General features: G+C 39.8%; 1 protein-coding gene across 2 annotated transcripts in view; it reads left to right on the top strand.

The window, feature by feature from the left end:
* CR1L (complement C3b/C4b receptor 1 like) overlaps positions 1-16,005 on the top strand; it is a 93,476-nt gene extending 77,471 nt beyond the window's left edge. Inside the window, exons 16-20 of one of the 2 annotated variants that reach the window (XM_030935939.1) lie at positions 1,844-1,929; positions 3,992-4,219; positions 8,182-8,205; positions 9,186-9,267; positions 15,896-16,005. In XM_030935939.1, the coding sequence (XP_030791799.1) occupies positions 1,844-1,929; positions 3,992-4,219; positions 8,182-8,205; positions 9,186-9,265 (418 nt within the window). In that variant the 3' untranslated portion in view covers positions 9,266-9,267; positions 15,896-16,005. Of the gene's footprint in view, positions 1-1,843; positions 1,930-3,991; positions 4,220-8,181; positions 8,268-9,185; positions 9,268-15,895 lie in introns of those variants that run through there. The other variant, XM_010365637.2, reaches the window with a different exon arrangement.
* The last annotated feature ends 2,321 nt before the right edge of the window (positions 16,006-18,326 follow it).

Below are 18,326 nucleotides of genomic sequence, written 5' to 3'. Positions count from 1 at the left end.
TTTCTCAGCCACTTTGCCAGCTGGTGACCTCTGGCCAGAAACAGCCCTGCCCAGGCCTTGCTCGGCCCAGGATCAAGACAGGAGACACCCCATCTACTCGACCCTCCCAGGCCGTGCCTGGCTTGGGCTCTGATGCAGATCCTGTGGCTGCCACGACTACATGCTCAGCCTCTGGCAGGAGGGGGTGTGTAGTGAGCAAGTGTGGGTTCTGGCTGGCTGCGCCAAGCACTGGCACAGGAGCTGGCTCCGTGTGGGGATTGCGGCTGAACCAGGCATGTCGCACTGAAGGGAACGTGGTGGTGCCCAAACAGGGGTCCCCACAACCCCAAAGCCAAGAGGGGGTGTTACAGCATGCTAATAGCTCTTAGCATTTGATAATGCCTGAAGCCCAACAGATGGCGGTGTGTTAACAACTCTGTCAGTCCCATCGCCCCGCTCAGGCCTGTGTCTCCAGGGCTGACTTGATCTGCTGCTGCTTCCTGTTGCATGGAATAGCTGCCCTCCCCTAGGAGAGGGCAAAGGGTCACTGTATTACAGCCTTCTTCATACCTGTGTTTGGTGGGATCCTGAGTTCTCTTCCTGCAGCCAAGAAAAAGAAGGTTATGCTAACAATAGAAGGGTGAGGAGGGTGGAGAAGAGTTTTATTGAGTGACGAAACAGCTCCTCAGCAGAGACGAGACACGAGGGTGGACCCCAGATGAAGTCAGGGGGTCATTCTCTCAGTGTGGCTGGTTCTGGGGCTTTTATGGACTCAGAATTGGAAGTGTGTATTAATTTGTGAGTATGCAAAAAAGGCTAAAGCAAAGCCACCACTCAAAGGTGGGCACAACAGTGCAAAAAACCAATTACGGAAGAGCAGGTGTATGTGAAATAGATGAAGAGTGGGGATCAATCAGAGGAAAGCACACCCAATGGGAAGAGAGGTTCTCAAGCCAGTCCATGGATTTACCTGGAACTTGTAGTGAGGCTTTAAACTGTCTTCGGCTTGAAGGTCAGATTTCACTGGGATCCGCCCCATCTGCCTAGGATTTGTCTGCCTCCTGCTTCTACCACTGTTAAGTGAGGTATTATTAGTTGTTTATGTGTGTCCATTATTCTTGGTACACTATGAGTCTAGGGGGATAACTAGATTGAGCAATTAAGGAGTTATTTTTAATAATTTCCGAGGATTTTTTGGCATTTACAAAGTCCACCATCTAATAATGATTTCCAATTTCAGAACGATTTTAGATTTCAGAAGGGAAGCAGGATTCAATAGTAAGTTAGGCTTTTCAGGGTGGCAAAGACTTCTCCCCCGACCCTTCTTTGTTTGTTAGATCACGTGGTTCAGCATGCTTCTGTGAGCCTCCTCTGGCCCATTATATTTGGAGTGGCAAGAAAAACAATGGCTGTTCTCTTTCCAGATGTTCCTGGCTTTGCTTACCAAATCGAGAGTTGTTCTGCCTCATGACCCACTAATGAGAATAAGTGGGATGTCAGAGAGCCATCAGTGAAAGATGACACCTGAAGGTTGTGGCTCTTGTGCCCATGTAGAAGTCTGGTTCTGTGTTAATGCCTTCTGTAGGTGATGCTGGGCTATGAAGTTTATATGGCACATCAGCTCTAATTGCTTTGCCAGTCACAGGGTACCATGGTTCTTTAAAATAAATTGGCCTTTGAGTTTCTGCCAGCTACTGAAGAATTCAGATCCCTAATGAATTTAGACTTTTAGCTGGGCCTGAACCTAAGAACCAAATGATAGTCAAAGAGGAAATGGTAGTGAGGAAGCTGAGCATCTATTAGTGAAGAAATCAAGGGAGAGATGAGAATTGCTCACACATTTGCTACCACTTTTTTTCTTTAGGTTCCGATTAAAAGGCAGGTCTGCTAGTCATTGTGTCTTGGCTGGAATGAAAGCCCTTTGGAATAGCAGTGTTCCAGTGTGTGAACGTGAGTTGAAAGAACTATGTAGTTTGGATAACTCTCTTATTTTTGTTTTCCAGTGTGTTTACTGCATGGAATCACCTGTTGTCTGGATCCTTACTTAACTAAATTTCGGATAAAAATACTTCTTTGTTGGAAGAATTTCAAGAAGCATCTTGTAGGACTTCTCTGACATTTGTTACTAATCTGTAAATCACTTAGTTTAATGACAGTGTTTAACTTTGTGGGGAACGTGTGGCAAGAAACTAGATGACATAAAGGTGTAGCACGTTTTAGTTAGTCATTTATTTTTAGTTTTCTTATAAGGAGTAATCTTTCTTAATTTTTTTTTCGTTTTTGAGACAGTTACCTAGGACAGACTGCAGTGGTGCAATCACAGCTCACTGCAGTTTCAATGGCCTGGGCTCTAGTGACCCTCCCACTTCAGCCTCCCAGTAGTTGGGACTATAGGTGCATGCCACCACACCTGGCTAATTTCTTATTTTTTGTAGAGATGGAGTCTTGCCATATTGCCCAGTGTGGTCTCAAACTCCCGGGCTCAAGCTATCCTCCCACCTTGGCCTCCAAAAGTGTTAGGATTACAAGTGTGAGCCACCATGCCCAGCCAAATTTTTATGTTCTTTTATCCCCTCGCATATCATAAACAGTTTAGTCAGCTTGTTTTTTAGCCGGCAGTATTTAATGACGTAGGGCTTCCCATGTGCTAGGACTTTCCATGTGTAGAAAAAGTAATGAAGAGTAAAAGAATAGTGAAGACGCCTCCCTACTTTCCTGGAGTGTATTTTCTTGTTGGGAAGCAGACTAAGAACAATAAAATAAGTAATCAAAATTCTAAAAATTGTAATATATAAAATGATAGTTAAATAGGGATGTTATGCAGAAAATAAAACAGAGTTATATGATAAATTAGTACGTGGAAGGAGCTGGGATGATGAATCAGTGTCTGAAATGATGAGGTGTCCTAAGTTTCCAAACCATCTGCTTAAATAAAGTATGTCCAAATTCAGAAAGAATTCAGAAACTCTTAGATAAAAGTATATGTTTGACATACTAAGACATTACTGATTTACCCTATTCTGTCTATTAAAGCAAGGCAATAATTTTTTAAACCTTTTTTTTTCTTATTGGAAAATGTTTAATTTGCATTGTGTTAAAATAACTTACAGAAATCGATTTGGATATTTTATGGTGAGTATTATGGTGAAGAACAATGAATACCTGAGGAAACTCAAGTGTCCAACAAACTCGACCTTACAGAGACACATAAAGCTGAAAATAAATATATAAATAAACTTAGGAAAACACAAACAGGTAAAATTCAAGCATGAGAAGTCAATCATTGTTTGATGTACTAAGTCTTTTTTATACACATAATTCTGATAAACTTGGACATCACTTCCTAAATTCATATCAAATTAGAAGCATCAAGTGCTTTTAGGGAAGGAACTGTTCTAAGCAGACTAAAAGGAGGAAGAAATGATGGCTAATAATTTGGAAGAAAGAAGAAAAGGCTCTTTGGCACCATTTAATCTGGGTAAAAAGAGCCTTACCAATGTAGTCTGATGACACCATTGGAAATTTGGTGTTGGTCCTGATGATAATGGTCTTGAATCACCAAGAAACATTTACATTGCTAAAGATGATAGCTCATGATTATTAAAGTTCATAGATTTCCTTGGAACTTATGGTCTCCAATGGCCAAAACTTTGTCTGTCTTGAACCTCATTGTCAACCCAGTAATCTTACTATGCCTGATTTAAAGTAGACAACCAAATGGGCATTTTCAAAAAAACTTTAAAAAAAATTACTTTCCAAATTCATCATGAACATAGCTACCTGGATGGTCCAAAAACACTGTCTTTGGCCTTTTGCAATAAACTGTAATTTAGGTCTCATATCAGTTAGTTGCCTCTCAACAAAAGCCTTACAGATTTAAATTCTACCCACCTTAGTTATATTCTTTCTAAAAGAAAAAAAATTATATTCATAGCACAGTCACAGGTCACTAATATTTCAGTCATCTTAAGTGAAACTCTAATGGAACTTAAAGCTCTTGTTTTCTTTCTAGAAATCTTTTGCCCAAATCCTCCAGCTATCCTTAATGGGAGACACACAGGAGCTCCCCTTGGAGATATTCCCTATGGAAAAGAAATATCTTACACATGTGACCCCCACCCAGACAGAGGGATGACCTTCAACCTCATTGGGGAGAGCACCATCCACTGCACAAGTGACTCTCAAGGGAATGGGGTTTGGAGCAGCCCTGCCCCTCGCTGTGAACTTTCTGTTCCTGCTGGTTAGTACCTGCTTCCACATATCCTAAATGGGTTCAGAATATCTAGGTGAGAACCTCCATATTTCTATAGTGACAGTCATTTTTGCTTGTGAAAATGGCTTTGCTATGAATGTCAGAGACAGAACTACCTCCCAAGTAAATGACAAATGGGTTCTAGTAGGCACACTGTGTCTCAGTTGTTGGTATTCTGATGGTCCTTGGGGTGAGGAGTGTGGGATGGTAAAGAGAGAAGGGGGTGGACAGTGAAGAGAATTGGTGAGGTCCAGATTTTGTAGAGAATATTTTCAAAGTACTGAAAACAAATGCTAAAGAAAATACTCTTTTATTCCACCTCTACTACGAGTTGTCTTTATCCTGGATAGATGGATGTGCTGCACAAAAAGTACACAATGATGACGTAATTTACTTCAGAACTGATAATACTATAAAAGTAATTTAAGAAACTCAGATGTAGGGATTTATACTTTTTATGTTGTTTCCAAGGGTTTGTTCAAGTCACTGACTATATTTAGTTGGTCCTTCACCTCACCATTAACAAAGGGAACTCAGGAGGCCCTGGAGAAGCAGAGTTTAAGACTGTACTCTTAGCCTCCATAGCTCTTTCCTTTGATATATTAGTCTGGCTTTAAATGACAGTACCTGACAACTGTAGATGCATTTGTGGCTGTGACTGCCTGCACAAGCTCCATCCTCCAGTAAGGACAGAAGAGCATTGAATCATAGAAGTTGTAGACTTTTTAATGTGTTTTTTTGAGATGGAGTCTTGCACTGTCGCTCAGGCTGGAGTGCAGTGGCACAAACTCGGCTCAATGCAACCTCTGCCTCCTGGGTTCAAGCAATTCTCCTGCCTCAGCCTCCGAAGTAGCTAGGATTACACGCGCTTGCCATCACAGTTGACTAATTTTTGTATTTTTTAGTAGAGACGGGGATTCACAATGTTGGTGAGGCTGGTCTCTAACTCCTGACCTCAGGTAATCCACCTGCCTCGACCTCCCAAAGTGGAGGGATTACAGGCATGAGCCTGGTGCTGACTTTTTTGACCTGTTGGCTAATTTGACTTAGAATTTCTGTGGTTGAAAAATAACACAGTAGATAGATGAGAAATATATGGGAAACACAGTGAAGGGTTAATAGTGTTATCTTACAGGTAGCAGTAGTGGTGGTTGTGGTACTAGTTGTAAAAATTAATATATAATGAATACTTAGTACCACTATTAAAAGATAGATAGGCTGGACATGGTGGCTTATGTCTGTAATACCAGCACTTTGGGAGGCCAAAGTGAGAGGATCACTTGAGCCCAGGAGTTCAAGAGCAACCTGGGCAGTATAGCAAAACTCTGTCTCTACAAAAAATAAAAAAATTAGCTGGGCATGGTAGCACATGCCTGTAGTTGCAGCTTCTTGAGAGGCTTAGGTGGGAGAATTCCGAGCCTGGGAGGTCGAGGCTGCAGTGAGCTGAGATCACAACACTGCACTCCAGCCTGGGAAATAGAGCAAGACTCTGTCTCAAAACATACACACACACACACAAACACACACAAGATAGCTTCTAATTTAATTACACAACAACCTATGAGGAGGGTAGTATTCTTATTATCTCATTTTATAGATGTAGAAACTGAGACACAGAGGGTTTAGGTAACTTGCACAAGACCACAGAATGGGGTAGCCTAGCCAAGCAATCTACTTATCTGTAACAATAAATAACAATATTTAACTTAACAGTAAATAAATGGTCAAAGGACATAAATATATCATTCAACAAGAGACTATTTAAGTATTGTCATAATGAAATGGAAAGTTATCAGGCCAAGGTCCCAAACACCAGATAATGGGCAATTCTTCAGTTGGATGAAGGAGATACATACGAAGAATCAGAATGGGCCAAGTAACTAGTACCAGCAGGTTCTTGGAACTCAGAGCTTAGTGTAGACTCCTCGTGAATTGGGCTGAACCACTTAGGAACTCCTTTTGTCTCTCTGAACTAAGACTCAGACTAAAAGCAGTCCCCTTTGCCTTCTTGTTCCTAGTCTCTTTACCCTATCTAGTCTTCGCCTTTGACATCTTACTGCTTTGTAGTGAGAAAAGGCAAAGAAAGTTTCATGAGCTTAGAGACCTTCAAAACAGAAAAAATAAAACCCAGTATTTTCCCCTAAGGCTTGGGATAGATTACTTAAGATACCAGTCCTAGGCCTTCCTAAAATGGAAGATGAAGAACTAACCTGGGGAGGTGGTCCAGGCTTGGAGTGACATGCCATAGAGGGTTTTGAGAAAGAGTAGCAATCCAAAGAGAACTCACTCTTACGCTGAGTACTAGCATAAGAGAAGGAAGAATTTCTTGGGATACTCAGATCCCCTATCTTCCCATTTCAATGGCCCAGTTACGTCAGAGGCCTGATTCATTTCAACATCTTCCTCAGAGCAAGGGGTAATCGCCAGGTCCCCTTTAAAGCCAGAATTAATACATATAACCCATATTTACGCTGTCTCAAGAACAATTAGCATGGTGTTGCATGCTAGACAAGTAAGTTCAACTCCAGGAAACATGTTAAAACTAAGAGAAGTTTCTACTTGAATATCTTAAGAGCAGCTTAAAGAAAAATTAAACTATGTGACACTCATTAAAATGTCCCCAAATCCTCTTTACCCATTTCCATTACCCAGTGTCCCATTCATTAAACAACTGCTTTCCTAGAGCCTAGTTTCTCTCAGTTCCACCGAGACTGTTTCTCAATATTCTCCCCACTTTCTGGACCTTCTTAGTTCACAAGAAGTCTCCATGCCATTTCTAAGGTAAATGGAGTTTCTTCGGTTCTGCATAGTTCAATGCAACACACCCCTGAAAGTTTCTGCAGGGAAATACAGAAACGATCTTAGGATGCAAGATTTAGAGGAAGGGTGTAAATATCTTTCTGCTTTGACACACAAATATACAGAAACTCTTTAACCTCACTAGAACTAAAGAAATGCAAAATAACAAGGTACCATTTTTAAAAATTGTCCATTAAAAAGTTTTTTATGTGAACACCCAATAAAAGGTAAGGATGTAATGTAACGAATATTGTTGTATGTTGAAGATACTATTGTAAATTGGCAAAATCTATTATGAAAAACAATTATGCAATGTATGTGGACAATAATACAACTATTCCTGCCAGTTAGCCCTCCTAGAACTCCAATCTAAGGAAATAATGTAAAATATAAATTATTTTATGCATTTTATTAAGGGTTTCATGAGAAAGAAAACTAGAAATAAATGCACAATAGAAGTCATTGAATACACTATGATGCATCTACTATATTATATTAGTCTGTTGTAATTTACATTTCTAGTATATAAATATGTGAAAACACACATATGAGAAAATATACCAGAGGAGAATGTATCAAAACATGTTTTGGGTACTAGGATTTGGGGTGATTTTTTTCTTTAGTTCTGTATTGTAAGTTTTCTTCTGTAATTGTATTAGTTTTATGAGAAAAATATTAATTTTTAGAAAGTCTTCTTGGCAGTGGCTCACACCTGTAATCCCAGTACTTTGGGAGGCTGAGGCGGGTGGATCACAAGGTCAGGAGATTGAGACCATCCTGGCCAACAAGGTGAAACCCCATCTCTACTAAAAACACAAAAATTAGCTGGGTGTGATGGCATGTGCCTGTATTCCCAGCTACCCAGGAGGCTGAGGCACAAGAATCCCTTGAACTAGGAGGCAGAGGTCACAGTGAGGTTGCACCACTGCACCCCAGCTTGGCGACAGATTGAGAATTTGTCTAAAAAAAAAAAATCTTCTCTGAGTACAGAAGGTAAAATGAGAGTATGTGAGTGAAATCAATGACTTTAAAAAAATATATTAGTCTAAGTCCTGAATAAAATTCAGGATAAATTGTCACTGGCTGAGAAGTCCTGTTCAATTATGTTGCATGCCAGAGTGATGTTTTTGTGACTTTTGTCTTTGTTTTAGGTGCAAATGACGCTCTTATAGTTGGTAAGTTTTATGAAGGGTTTGCTGAGGAATTCTGGCATCTTTAACAGTAAGTACCTACTTATAATGAATGAAATGTAAAAAGAGAGATCAAAATATCTTGAGTTGTAAATTCAACTAGAAAGAAAATCATGATGAATTTAGGCCAGGATATGGTGGAACTGGCATCGTCATATGCCAGGTTACTGAGTAACCTTCCTCAAAGGTTCTTTACTATCTTTGAACCACTACAAATGCATAATCATTCAACAGTGTCAAAAATAACTTATTTGAATGTGGTGGGAGAATGAAGCTTCTTCTTTGGGTTGTAACCTGGAGTATGCTTCCAGAGGGTGATTGTGCCCATTTGCACAAATAGAAAGCCACAAGATCAGTCTTCTGAGCCCATATCTGTGATCTGCCTATGTTAGAAGAATAGTTTTGTAATAGAGTTTGCTTCCAAGGGAATTTCTGTGGCATAGTATTCCTACATCCCTTTTTACACATCTGGACACTGAGACATGGAGGGTTTAGGTAACTTGCCCAAGACCACAGAATGGGGTAGCCTGGGTCTACCTACCCGTGGAGACTGTGCACTTTAACAATCAATAAATGGACGAAGGACCTACACATATAATTCAACAAGAGAGAAAATTCCAGTATTGTCACAGTGAAATGCCTGTGTGTTAAGCCTTAGGCAAGACACACAGGCAGGGCCATGGAGAGCTGGTGGCCAGCTGCCCCATCGCAGGTTCTCACTTACTTTTGGAAAAGTTGATGTTGGACTAAAGGTTACAAAATAGCTCAGATCACATCTTAACTATAATAACCCCGTGGGAGTAAGACTAATACTATAGAAACCCAGAGTAAAGCAGAATGTATAGTTACATCTAAAAAAAAAAAGAAAGCATTGGCAATCTGTAGTGGGACTGGATACTAAGACAGAATTTAAAACCTATGAGTTATATTTTCCATGCATGTAATTACCTTGTTTTACTGCCTAGGCACTTTATCTGGTATGATCTTCGTTATTTTATTCATCATTTTCCTCTCTTGGATAATTCTAAAGTACAGAAAAGGGTAAGGGTAAGTATAGCCATATTATCCCAAGAAATGTAAACTGCTGATATCCTAGTTTTGCTAAGACATTGCAGACACTGACCTCTAAGCCCAGATCCTATCATAGCACTAGAAGTTTGATTGGGTCACTTATGGCACACATAGCCTGCCAGTGGGGAAGAATTAAGACTTTCTATTGGGTATTTTAATATATGAACAAATACTTTGTAAACACAATTAACTTTTTTTTTTTTCTGAGACAGAGTCTTTCTCTGTCACCCAGCCTAGAGTGCAGTGGTGTGACCTCGGCTCACTGAAACCTCCACCTCCCAGGTTCAAGGGATTCTCATGCCTCAGCCTCCTGAGTAGCTGGGACTACAGGCATGTGCCACTACACCAGGCTAATTTTTGTATTTTTAGTACAGACAGAGTTTTGCCATGTTGGCCAGGTTGGTCTCAAACTCCCGACCTCAAGTGATCCACCCGCCTCAGCCTCCCGAAGTGCTGGGATTACAGGCATGAACCACTGTGCGAGGTCACTATTAACTTTTTACAGTTGAAAAAAAACTTGCAAAAATTAAGATCTGAATAAAGAAATGTCTTTGACAGGGAAGAGAACATACACAGCTTTTGTACCGGTTGATTGAAGTATAACACCAGTGAGGCCAGAATCAATAATATCAATGTTATAAGGTTGATGAGCAAATTCTATACCCATAAAAAACTGAGGGCCAGGTTTGGTGCCTCACGGTTGTAATCCCAGCACTTTCAGAAGCTGAGGTAGGCAGATCATGAGGTCAGAAGTTTGAGACTAGCCTGGCCAACACAGTGAAAACCCATCTCTACTAAAAATACAAAAACTTAGCCAGGTATGGTGGCATGTGCCTGTAGTCCCAGCTACTCGGGAGGCTGGGGCAGAAGAATCGCTTAAACCTGGGAGGCAGAGGTTGTGGTGAGCCGAGATCACACCACTGCAGTCCAGCCTGGGCAACAGAGCAGACTCCGTCTAAAAAAAATAAAAATAAAAAAACCTGAATTTGTAACTTTTAAGTGAACAGTTTTCTATAGGAAATATTCTAAACAATGCAGTTTCCTACAACAAACTATACAGCAATTGAAGTTTTTGTATTTCACAGAGATGCCAATACACTTTTAAAAAGTAGTTTGTCATAGTAGATCTTGCTGTGAACAACCTAGTCAGGAACTCAATTTCATGGGAAAATAGTGAATTGGTTGACATTTAAATTTAAATCATTATCCTTCCTAACTAATGTTCTCCATATTTTATGGCTTGACATATAAATATTCTTTGCTCTTTTCCATTACAAAAAGAAAAGGTAAGTAGCTTGGCACTTTCCCTTAACAAAGTACTTGTGTCAATACATTTTTCTCTTAAAGTTTCTTATTAAGTACCGCTATAATTTGTGAGTTAATGTTAAAAAAAAATTTACTAAGTCTGAATTAAAGAAGTTAGGGCTTCTAATTTTCTGTATCTATACCAGTCTCTAGTTGAAACCACACAGGGGAAATGATTATCTCTTCCTCTTGAAAATATTAAAGATACTTTAATATCTTGAACATATTTGAATATCTCCACCCTTCTAACTATATCATTCTTCATTCCTCATGGCCCATTCCTTGTTAATCAACTACAGTTGATTAACATGACTCAATAACCATTTATAAAATTATTTCTTTAGAAATGATTATCTTGTATAATCTAAGCAACCTCAGAGCATATACCATTTCTTCATGTTTTCCATCTCGTAAAACCTGCCTCCTATTTTTTTCATACTCTTTTAAAGTGTAATGTCCATGGCACAACCATTCTCTCTCTGACCAATGGCTACCAGAAATGTGGCAGAAAGAAAGATCATGATCCTTGCTAGACTTAAAGGTCAGGGAGGTAAACCTCCCAAACATCTATGTAACCCACACTAAAACCTATTATATATGTGTAATCCAGGAAAACTTTTAAACATTATCTAAACTTTTACTTTTGACCTGTTTCACTTCTTGGGACTGTAACTGCCTGGAAGATTCTTCCTGCCTGTCATACAGACAAAACCAATTCCCTGAGATCATGGTATATTGCAGTAAAGAAAGAGTTGAATTAACACAAGGCCAGTCATGTGGAAGAACTGGAGTTATCACTCAACTCAGTCTCTCCCAAGAACACAGGGGCAATGGTTTTTATAGATCATTTAGTAGGAAGGGAGCTAGGGAATGGGTACTGCTGATTGGTTGAGGATGGGGGTGTGGGAAACGGTCCTCATGTGCTGTATCCACCTCTGGTTGGGGGCCACAGGACCAGTTGAGTCATGAGTCACAGGTTCAGGTAGAGTCAGTCAGTTGTCATATGCAAAAACCTGAAAAACATCTCAGAAGACCAGTCTTACATTCTACAATAGTGATGTTAGCTATAGGAGCAATTAGGGAAGTCACAAATCTCTGAGTAGTAATGGATTATAAAAACTATGCCTATATTTTAGCAGAGTTCAGGTCCCTCTCATAATCCTAATCTCTTGGCCTTTCATTAGCTTTCAGGCCCTGAGCAAGGAGACAGCTAGTTTTAGAAGAGACTGTTATTATCCTTGCTCCAAAGTTAAATTATAAACTAAATTCCTTTCATGGTTAGCTTGGCCTACACCCAGGAATGAGCAAAGCCAGCCCACCCGTAAGGCTGGAAGCAAGATGAAGTCAGCCGTGTTAGATTTCTTTCACTCTCATAATCTTTGCAAAGGTGGTTTCAGGATAGTGAGTGCATTTCTCTAACAAAACAGCATTGATTTTCTTGTTAGAAATAACACATAGCTAAAATTGGGAAAAAGAAGTAATAAACTTAAATAATCAGAAGGCAGAGGTCCCTTCTCTTGGAAGGAGTTGGGCTGATTAATCATGCAGTCATACCTCCTTGAGTGGGTGTGGCCAATAGCTAAGTCATTGTGGCTACATGACGAGCGCTGATTATTCCTTATCTGGAGCTCAAGCTTTCCTCACAGAAACACAAGGGCATAAATGGCCTCATGGCAAAGAAGAAGGAAGCCATGTGGGAACCACAGAATATGAGTGAAGAGTATCGTAGTGGTCCTCAAGTCAGAAGAGCTGTTTATCCTGGAGCTAAAAAAGACTGACGGAGATAGAATAGTGTAGAATAAGATGGCCTGCTTTATGGGAGAGCCACTATCACACCAGGCCTGGAGAGGTTCAGGCTGACGTCTACCTCAAACACTGGAGACAATTCAGAAAATGCATAAGCAGTCCGAAGACTTACTGAGAAACTAAAATGAGGCTGGGCGCGGTGGCTCAGGCCTGTAATCGCTGCACTTGGGGAGGCCGAGGCAGGTGGATCACCTGAGGTCAGGAATTCGAGACCAGCCTGGCCAACGTGATAAAACCCCGTCTCTACTACAGATACAAAAAATTAGCCAGGTGTGGTTGTGGGCACCCATAATCCCAGCTCCTCAGGAGGCTGAGGCAGGAGAATCGCATGAACCTGGGAGGCAGGGTTGCAGTGAGCCAAGATCGTGCCACCACACTGCAGCCTGGGCAACAAGAGCCAAACTCCCTCTCAAAAAAAAAAAAAAAAAAAAAAAGAAAGGAAACTAAGACAGAAGTGGAAGGAATTCACATACAGAAATCATCTCACCATAGCCAGGTGTGGTGGCTCACGCCTGTAATCCCAGCACTTTGGGAGGCTGAGGCAGGCGGATCACAAGGTCAGGAGATGGAGACCATCCTGGCTAACACGGTGAAACCCTGTTTCTACTAAAAATACAAAAAAATTAGCTGGGTGTGGTGGTGGGCGCCTGTAGTCCCAGCTACTCGGGAGGCTGAGGCAGGAGAATGGCATGAACCCAGGAGGCGGAGCTTGCAGTGAGCCGAGATCGTGCCACTGCACTCCAGCCTGGGCGACAGAGTGAGACTCCGTCGTTAAAAAAAAAAAAAAAAAAAAAAAAAAAAAAGAAAAAGAAATGATCTCACCTTTAAAATACTCCTCAAGGAGGTCTACTTTAACTATCCTAGTAAAGATGGTATGACCCCCACCCCCACATTCCTAATCTCTCTTATCCTGCCTTTTTTTTTTTTGTATACTTATCCTTTTATTACCCTTAATTAAATAATTATGTTCCATGTTTATTTTCTCTCTCCCTCCATGAAGTCAGGGATTTTTGTCCTATCTTCACCAATGGATTCAAAACAAATCTACACTGTCCCTGGAACAAAGAGAGTCTCAATAAATACTTACCAAATGAATGAGGGAGATAAACACCACTAAGAGTGTTACCACAAGGGAAAATTTCTGCTATAATTCTTTACCAAGTTAAACAGTGTATCTTTAGCTTGTCCTAAACTTACTCCTGGTTTCAAGGCTCCAAGGAGTTCCATTAGAACTCCTTGTTCTAATATACAAACTGTCACAGTCTGTTGGCATATACAGTTGGGCAGCTATAACAAAAACTCCATAGACTGGGTGGTTTCAATACGCATTTAAGCTGGGTGCAGTGGTTCCCACCTATAGTCCCAGCTACTCAGGAGGCTGAGGCAGGAGTACTGCTTGAGCCCATGAGTTTAAGGGCAGCCTGGGCAATATGGCAAGACCTTGTCCCTAAAAACGTTATTTCATTTCTAAAAACCAAGCATTTATTTCTCATAGTTCTGGTGGATAGAGAGTCCAAGATCAAGGCAACTGCAAATTCAGTGTCTGGTGGGGCTCACTTTCTAGTTAATAGACTTCAATCTTTTCTCTGTGTCCTCACATCAGAGAAAAGGAGTGTGGGAGCTCTTGGGGGTTTCTTTTCTAAGGGCACTAGTCCCATTCACAAGGGCTATTTGAGAAGTAATTAGATCCTATAAATTTTCAACGTATAAATTTGGAAGGATACAAACATTCAGTCCATTGTACAAACACTGAATTTGATAAGCACATCTGCTTAAATGATATCACGCTTATTGATTTCATGTGCCTTTTTCACCTTTGTTTCTATCTAAATTCCATTAACCCAGCTCTGAATTCACTCAACCAAGATGCTATCCCAAACAACTCTAGCCCAAAGTAATGTTTCTCTTTGAAACTCACATTTCCTAACTATACTATTTTAAAAATAAACTAATGTATTTTAAGAGTAATATCTCATCATTATTAAAAACAAGAAATAGGGGAAAATATAAATGAATGTAAAAATTACCTGCAATAATCTCTACCTAGTAGTATTCTTAAGCTTCTTTGCATATTATTTTCCAGTTGCATTTACACTTTGAGATTATATTGATTGCACAATATTGAATCCTGCTTTTTTTTCACCAAATGACAAACATTTCTTCCATCATGATAACAGTACATAACCACTTGACATTTCATGTGTTGTTTTTTGCCTGTTAACTATATTGCATTCATTTACTTGCTTACTCTTAAAGTATTCTTAGCCACTTACAATGTACCATACATTGTGCTTATGTGTGTTTTCTTTCACATGCTAAACTAGCTTCTGATGAAGAGACATTTTTAAAAAATATATGCTATATCAGTTTTTACTTTCTCTAGGGAGAAAAATTGATTTTTTAAAAAATATCTCCCCAAATCTCTGAATATCATCAAATGAGAAATGTTCAGTAATCAACTGAGCAAGTTAAATAATTGAGAAATGAATTTATGAAAATTTCAGTTATCCTCATCTTTTTGGAAATACTACTGTTTTACATCAAATTACACCTCAAATTGTGTACACTAACTACTGATCACCTTTTAGTAGGTAAAAAGTCCTTAAAAATTTTGTTTCAACTTTCCCTTTTAAGGTTGGAATTTTGACCACAGTGTTCCACAGGAACAACATGAATCATCTGTGGCAAAATATGCTAGTCAAGAAGTGAATTAGAATCTGTGCGGAGCTAAGACCTTGTGCACCCAGGTTCTGGGGCGGAGTAAAGAGGCTGGCTCCAAAGATATAGCTGTGTGTTGGACATGAGAGTGTTTGGAGGAATACAGGTAACAGGTGATGCTGGGAAGTCTTGTGAGATGGAAGAAGAATGAAGATGAGGAATCTGGTGGCAGTAATAACTGGGGAGCAGATGAACTGGAGGGCCTCATCAGGAGGTTGGTCAATTGGTGGAAGGACACCATTCCCGGCCTTAAAAGGAGAGGCTCCAGTATGGCTGGGAAAGCACGTGGATACCTTGTACTAAATCCACTACTGCAGCTCATTCTTGACTGTAATTAGAAGAGGAGGACATGCTTTCTGAAGCTTTCCCCTCCCTGATGACCAGTTACTATTTCTGCCCCCTGCTACCACCGTGGTTTAGAACAAGAGACTCAAAAAAATTTCTTCTGTTATGGGTGACCTGTACGTTTTCTAGAATGGAATGAGGCTCTTTATTTCTTTATTTAGTAGCTCAACTCTGAGAACACTTTTTCTTTGGACACGATTAAAAAAGGAAAAGGTCAAGTTAATCATTAATCTCTCTCTTATCTACTAATGTCTCCATTTAGCTATACGTTCTGTGTCCTACATAGCAGCCATCACAGAGGACAATAAACACTTCTAATGACCTTGTAATTTATATGGAATTCTAGCATCACGATTATCAGCCTGTAAATTCTGGGTAGTTCAATTGTCGACCATGCTGTTAACTAAATGAAAACATCCTGTTATTTCAGTGTCCTTCCTTGACAAAGTACTATACAGCTGAAGAACATCTCAAATACAATTTTGGTTGGAAAGGAGCCAATTGATTTCAACAGAATCAAATCTGGGCTTCATAAAGTCTTTGAAGTGACTTCACAGAGATGCAGACATGTGCACTTGAAGATGCTACCGCTTCCCCAGTACCTAGCAAAGTTCCTCCCTCTTTGTGCGCATCACTGTGAAACCCCCACCCTTCTGCCTCCTGCTAAATGCACACAGTATCTAGTCAGGGGAAAAGACTGCATTTAGGAGATAGATAATGGTTTGGATTACTTAAAGAAATAAGGTGTTGCCTGGAATTGCTGGTTTATAAGTTGGTCATTTTTCTTTTTTAAAATATTTGTAATATGGAATGGGCTCATTAAGGAGAGCTTCGAAAATGCAGAAAGTTATGAAAAATAAGTCACATATAATTATGCTACCTAGTGATAACCACTCCTAATATTTTGATTCATTTTCTGCCTATCTTCTTTGACATATGTGTTTTTTTTACAAATGTGCTTTTTCCCCCTTAGTTTCCTTTTATTTTATAGAGCAGAACCCTAGTCTTTTACACAGTTTGGAGTGAAATATATGCTATATCAGTTTTTTCTCTAGGAAGAAAATTTAATGTATTAAAAAGGCATTAAATGACTACTGTGGTTAAGACTACTCGAGAGAAATATTTGGAATATAAGCTTTGGATATTTTCTTTTCTTTTTTTTTTTTTTTTTTGAGACAGATTCTGCTATGTTGCCCAGGCTGGATGGAGTACAGTGGCATGATCTCAGCAACCTCTGCCTCCTGGGTTCAGGTGATTCTGCTGTCTCAGCCTCCCGAGTAGCTGGGACTACAGGTGCCCGCCACCACACCCGGCTACTTTTTTGTATTTTTAGTAGAGACAGGGTTTCACCATGTTAGCCAGGATGGTCTCAATCTCCTGACCTCATGATCCACCCGCCTCAGCCTCCCAAAGTGCTGGGATTACAGGCGTGAGCCACCGTGCCCAGCGAGCTTTGGATATTTTCTAAGCTTTATTTCAAAAGTACTATGCTCTATATAAAAAAGAACAATAAAAATTGAAATGAAAGAATAATTGTTATTATAAAAGTAAGTAGCTTTTGTATGAATTCAGAATATACTAAATTAACTTTTAAAAGTACAACTTTTAAAATATTTATCAAAATAATAAACATGTTCTGGCATTTAAAAAATAAGTGACCTTGTGTTCTTTAACCAGTCTACATCTTTAGAGATCAAAAATTTGTTATGTTATTATGGGCTATGCTAACGACCTCTAGAAAACATCAGGATATTTCTGGATATTTAATAATAGCTTTATATATGACTACTGCTCATTTCTGTATAATTCTGTTTAATAGTTGCTTTAAAGGTGAATTCGGCCACATTTATTTTGACAACAGTATAAAGAAAGAGAGACATGAACCTGAATTTCAATTTAAAATCATGCAAGATAGGACAAAAAACAGCCTAAGAAAAATCTGTCAGGCCTCTGAGCCCAATCCAAGCCATCGCATCCCCTGTGACTTGCACATATATGCCCAGATGGCCTGAAGTAACTGAAGAATTACAAAAGAAGTGAAAATGCCCTGCCCCGCCTTAACTGATGACATTCCACCACAAAAGAAGTGAAAATCACCAGTCCTTGACTTAGGTGATGACATTACCTAGTGAAAGGCCTTTTCTGGGCTCATCCTGACTCAAAAAGCTCCCCCACTGAGCACCTTGTGACTCCCACCCCTGCCTGCCAGAGAACAACCCCCCTGTGACTGTAATTTTCCTTTACCTACCCAAATCCTATAAAATGGCCCCACCCTTATCTCCCTTTGCTGACTCTCTTTTGGGACTCAGCCCGCCTGCACCCAGGTGATTAAAAAGCTTTATTGCTCACACAAAGCCTGTTTTGTGGTCTCTTCACACAGATGCGCATGACAAAATCAACTGATAAACTGCAAGAAAAAAATGTAACTTATACCACAAAGGGTAATTGTTTTATTATTTAGACAGTACTTAAAAATTCAAAGACCAAACTTCTCTCCACCCCACAAAAATGGGCATACAGCTAGGTCACCAAGAAAGAAGAGCAAGTAGGCAGTGAAATACATGTAAAGATACTCGATAGGACTTTTGCTTATCTGGATCGTTAGCAAATCTCTTATTTCTTGGGATTTTGAGGAAGTAACTTTTAAAAGAGGACTTAAGACTAAATGTTTGGGAATTGGCCTTTTTTAGAATTAAAATGTCCCAACACAAGAAAAAAAAAATCCTGTGTTCTTTATTTTCCAGAATGGGGTAGGTCACTGAGCAATATGATTAATAAATATGCAATGCCTGTGTCTTCTGTTTTGTTTTGGAGACAGGGTCTTGCCCTGGGGCTGGAGTGCAGTGGTGCAATCTAGGCTC

This window comes from Rhinopithecus roxellana, chromosome 8, assembly GCF_007565055.1.
Source record: "Rhinopithecus roxellana isolate Shanxi Qingling chromosome 8, ASM756505v1, whole genome shotgun sequence".
NCBI lineage: Eukaryota > Metazoa > Chordata > Mammalia > Primates > Cercopithecidae > Rhinopithecus > Rhinopithecus roxellana.
Note: the sequence above shows the minus strand (reverse complement) of the source record. Positions and strands in the feature narration are given on the sequence as shown.